The sequence below is a fragment of the Scomber scombrus genome, chromosome 18, assembly GCF_963691925.1.
Source record: "Scomber scombrus chromosome 18, fScoSco1.1, whole genome shotgun sequence".
In the NCBI taxonomy this organism is placed as follows: domain Eukaryota; kingdom Metazoa; phylum Chordata; class Actinopteri; order Scombriformes; family Scombridae; genus Scomber; species Scomber scombrus.
The window spans coordinates 14,731,442-14,734,286 of NC_084987.1; the positions used below are offsets into that span (position 1 = coordinate 14,731,442).

A 2,845-nucleotide genomic window follows, 5' to 3' on the forward strand; every position below is an offset into this window, starting at 1 on the left:
CTTCACTGAAACATGGCTGCAAAACTGCTATCCAGCAAGCCGGGCTAACTGCTCTCTGGTTGGACAGAATTCGGTTGGTAAACCGCCAAACTACGGGGATATGTTGGTTTTTCACTGTGGTCACTGTCCATATGGATATAATGTGTTGTAGTGGGAAATATTAGGTTGAAAGAGAAAAATTTTGTGTTTTGATGCTTTCTGCAACAGAATAATGGATATTTAACATTTTTACCCATTGATGGTTGAAGAACATTGTTTTGTTTTTTTTGGAAAGATTATATAATCTTGTCTTATATTTCCACATCAAAATACATAATTTTCACCATCTTCTGAGATTTAGGAGACAAACCAATCAATTGAGAAATTAATCGAACAATAACTGACTGAAAACAATTGTAAATTGCAGCACTAATATTTTAATCTGTGTGTGTGTGTGTTTTACATTCACAAACCTCAAGAGCAGCCCTCTGAGGCACAGCCCCATGCATGGACCGGACCTGCAGTCCCAGTGCCTTCATTGTCATTCAAACACAAGAAAAAAAATGCTCCTGGCTCGCTCATTTCCTGTCCAACGTTAAAGGAGAATACCACCAATTTTCAGCATTCAAATATGTTATTTTAACACCTTAATGCGACTACAGCTTCTGTTTATAAAAGTCAATACTGTCTGCTATAATTGGCAATATACAAATCCATCTCACCCCCCCACCCCCACACCACAGTGATGAACATCTTTGAAAAATCCTTTGAAAAGACCACAGTACTTGTGGCTGTACTTTACAGAATTAAGATTATCACTACAAATACAGGAGGTGTTAATGCTTAGATGGATATTATAAATTCACAGTCTTCTATTTATTGGCAGAGGATGTGCATCAGTGTCATGGGCTAAGCTTAGCAAAACAGCTGTCTACACTCAACTACTTATTCTGCTGTTCTAGTATAGCATAGAAATAACATAATGCAAGGTCTTACATTGAGTGGCATTCTCCTTTATGGTGCCTGACCTCCCGTTCTGCTTGGGCTCAGAGAACAAGGTCTGCGCTCGCAGCCCAGGGAGGTCACCCCTCCTTGCTACCTGCTCCTGGGCTGCGGCTGGTTGGAGACAAAGAGGCGGCACACCTGCACCTTCCTCTCGTCCACAGAAGTGTGTGTGTGCTGGCTCAGACAGCTGGGATCACAGCTGCTCTCCCCAACCACACACCTGGGGCCCTAGTGACGTGACAGGCGAGAATAAACCCTGCTCTACAGCCAAGCTGGCAGAAACCCCCCTTCCCCCTCAAGGGTTCAGTTCAGTGAACCTCATTTACACTCAAACTACTTCAGTGGAAAGGCAAGGGGGGGTTGGAAAAAAAAAAACAGAACAGAAAATGTACAGCAACAGAAAAACACACAACTGAAATAGCAAAGAGAAGCCAAAAATAGCAACAGGAGCGGTCGTGACAGCGCGGATGTGTGCTGAGGGTGGGGGGGCGCGGCTGGGAGTCAAGTTGAGGACTGGCTGGAGTGGTCCTCAAGAACTGTGTGCCAGCGTTGTGCCTGCGGTTGCCATGACAGCAGCACATTAAGCACCCTTTCCAATAGAACAACAACAGAGAGACGGCCATATTTTAAATCAACAGTAGCAGGGTGCTGCAACAGCCTCAGCTGCCCTCTCTCACACTCCTCCACCACTTTGTGCCCACATCTCCCCCTTTAGTGTTTTGTTCGTTTATTCGTTTTCCTCTTTTAGTAGTAGTAGGTACTCCGTGGTGCTGCGGTCCACTTGACACATAATCAAAGACTTCCCTGTTTCAGGCTTCCGGCCAGAGTTTGTTGTTTTTTGATTTTCAGTCATTGTGTGTTTTGTAAATCCCATACATTTCTCAGAGCCTCCCGTGTCAGTCCAGAGGCAGGCGTGGTCAAGTCCTCAGCCTGGGAGACAAACTTTGCCTGCAAACAGCAGTCCTACTATGGTGAAGAAGATGGAGAGGACAAACAGCACGTACGAGGAGCCGACCACCGTGTTGTTGGGCAGCTTGTACGGCTGGCCTCCCACCTCATTGATATAGAAGCCTATGGGGAAGATGAGCGCCGCCATGCAGAACAGGATCACTGGAAGGAAAGGAGCGAGAGAGAGAAAAAATTAGTTCACTGCACACTTAAAAACTATTCTTGTTGCTCTGCACGGACACACAACTTCATTCACTGTCTCAATGTTATTAAAATTACAAACCAAACTGGATGAAATTTTGGGTTTAAGGAAAAAATTAAATATGGATACATGACTTCAGCCTACGCTGTAGTCTTCACTCTCCACACAAGATGCAGAAAATTTACCGTGAACTCACTCAGCTTGAGCAGGAAGTGCAGGCTGCTCCAATTTAATTCAATTTTAGCAAGTTCATTAGCGATGTACAATAGTGCCTTTCAAATGGCTTTGAAGGGGGAATTACACAAAGCAGACTCATGGTATGCTCAGTGATCAGCGTGACTCCACCTCACGTTTGTGTGAAATAAAGAGAAACTCTCGGCCCGATGCACTTTGATACAAACATGAATGTTTCAATATTTCATTTAAAAACAGGTAAAGTGTTGCATAAATTATACATTATTCACACAAATGTAAACTAACTGGAGGCAAAGCTGCTCAGACGAACCAAAATCTGGCTGCACATTCTTTTTTTGCCCCTGGCTGTAGAAATGACTGACTCATTGCTCATTTCACAACAAAGTCTTTATAACTAGCTTGAACATTAAGGACCTGACAGATTTAATTGTTGAAAATAATTATCATTATCACGAGTGTTTTCTGCCACGTCACTTAAAGCAAGGTGATCGCAGTGCTACACGAGTGTGAAGATGA

The 2,845-nt window shown here is 43.6% G+C and overlaps 1 protein-coding gene across 1 annotated transcript in view; it reads right to left on the reverse strand.

Moving 5' to 3' along the window:
* Positions 1-393: 393 nt before the first annotated feature.
* The window catches only part of mosmoa (modulator of smoothened a), a 22,150-nt gene continuing 19,698 nt past the window's right edge, over positions 394-2,845 (reverse strand). The window contains exon 3 of the mRNA XM_062439570.1: positions 394-2,094. Within this exon, the coding sequence (XP_062295554.1) occupies positions 1,910-2,094 (185 nt within the window). The 3' untranslated portion in view covers positions 394-1,909. The remainder of the gene's footprint in view (positions 2,095-2,845) is intronic.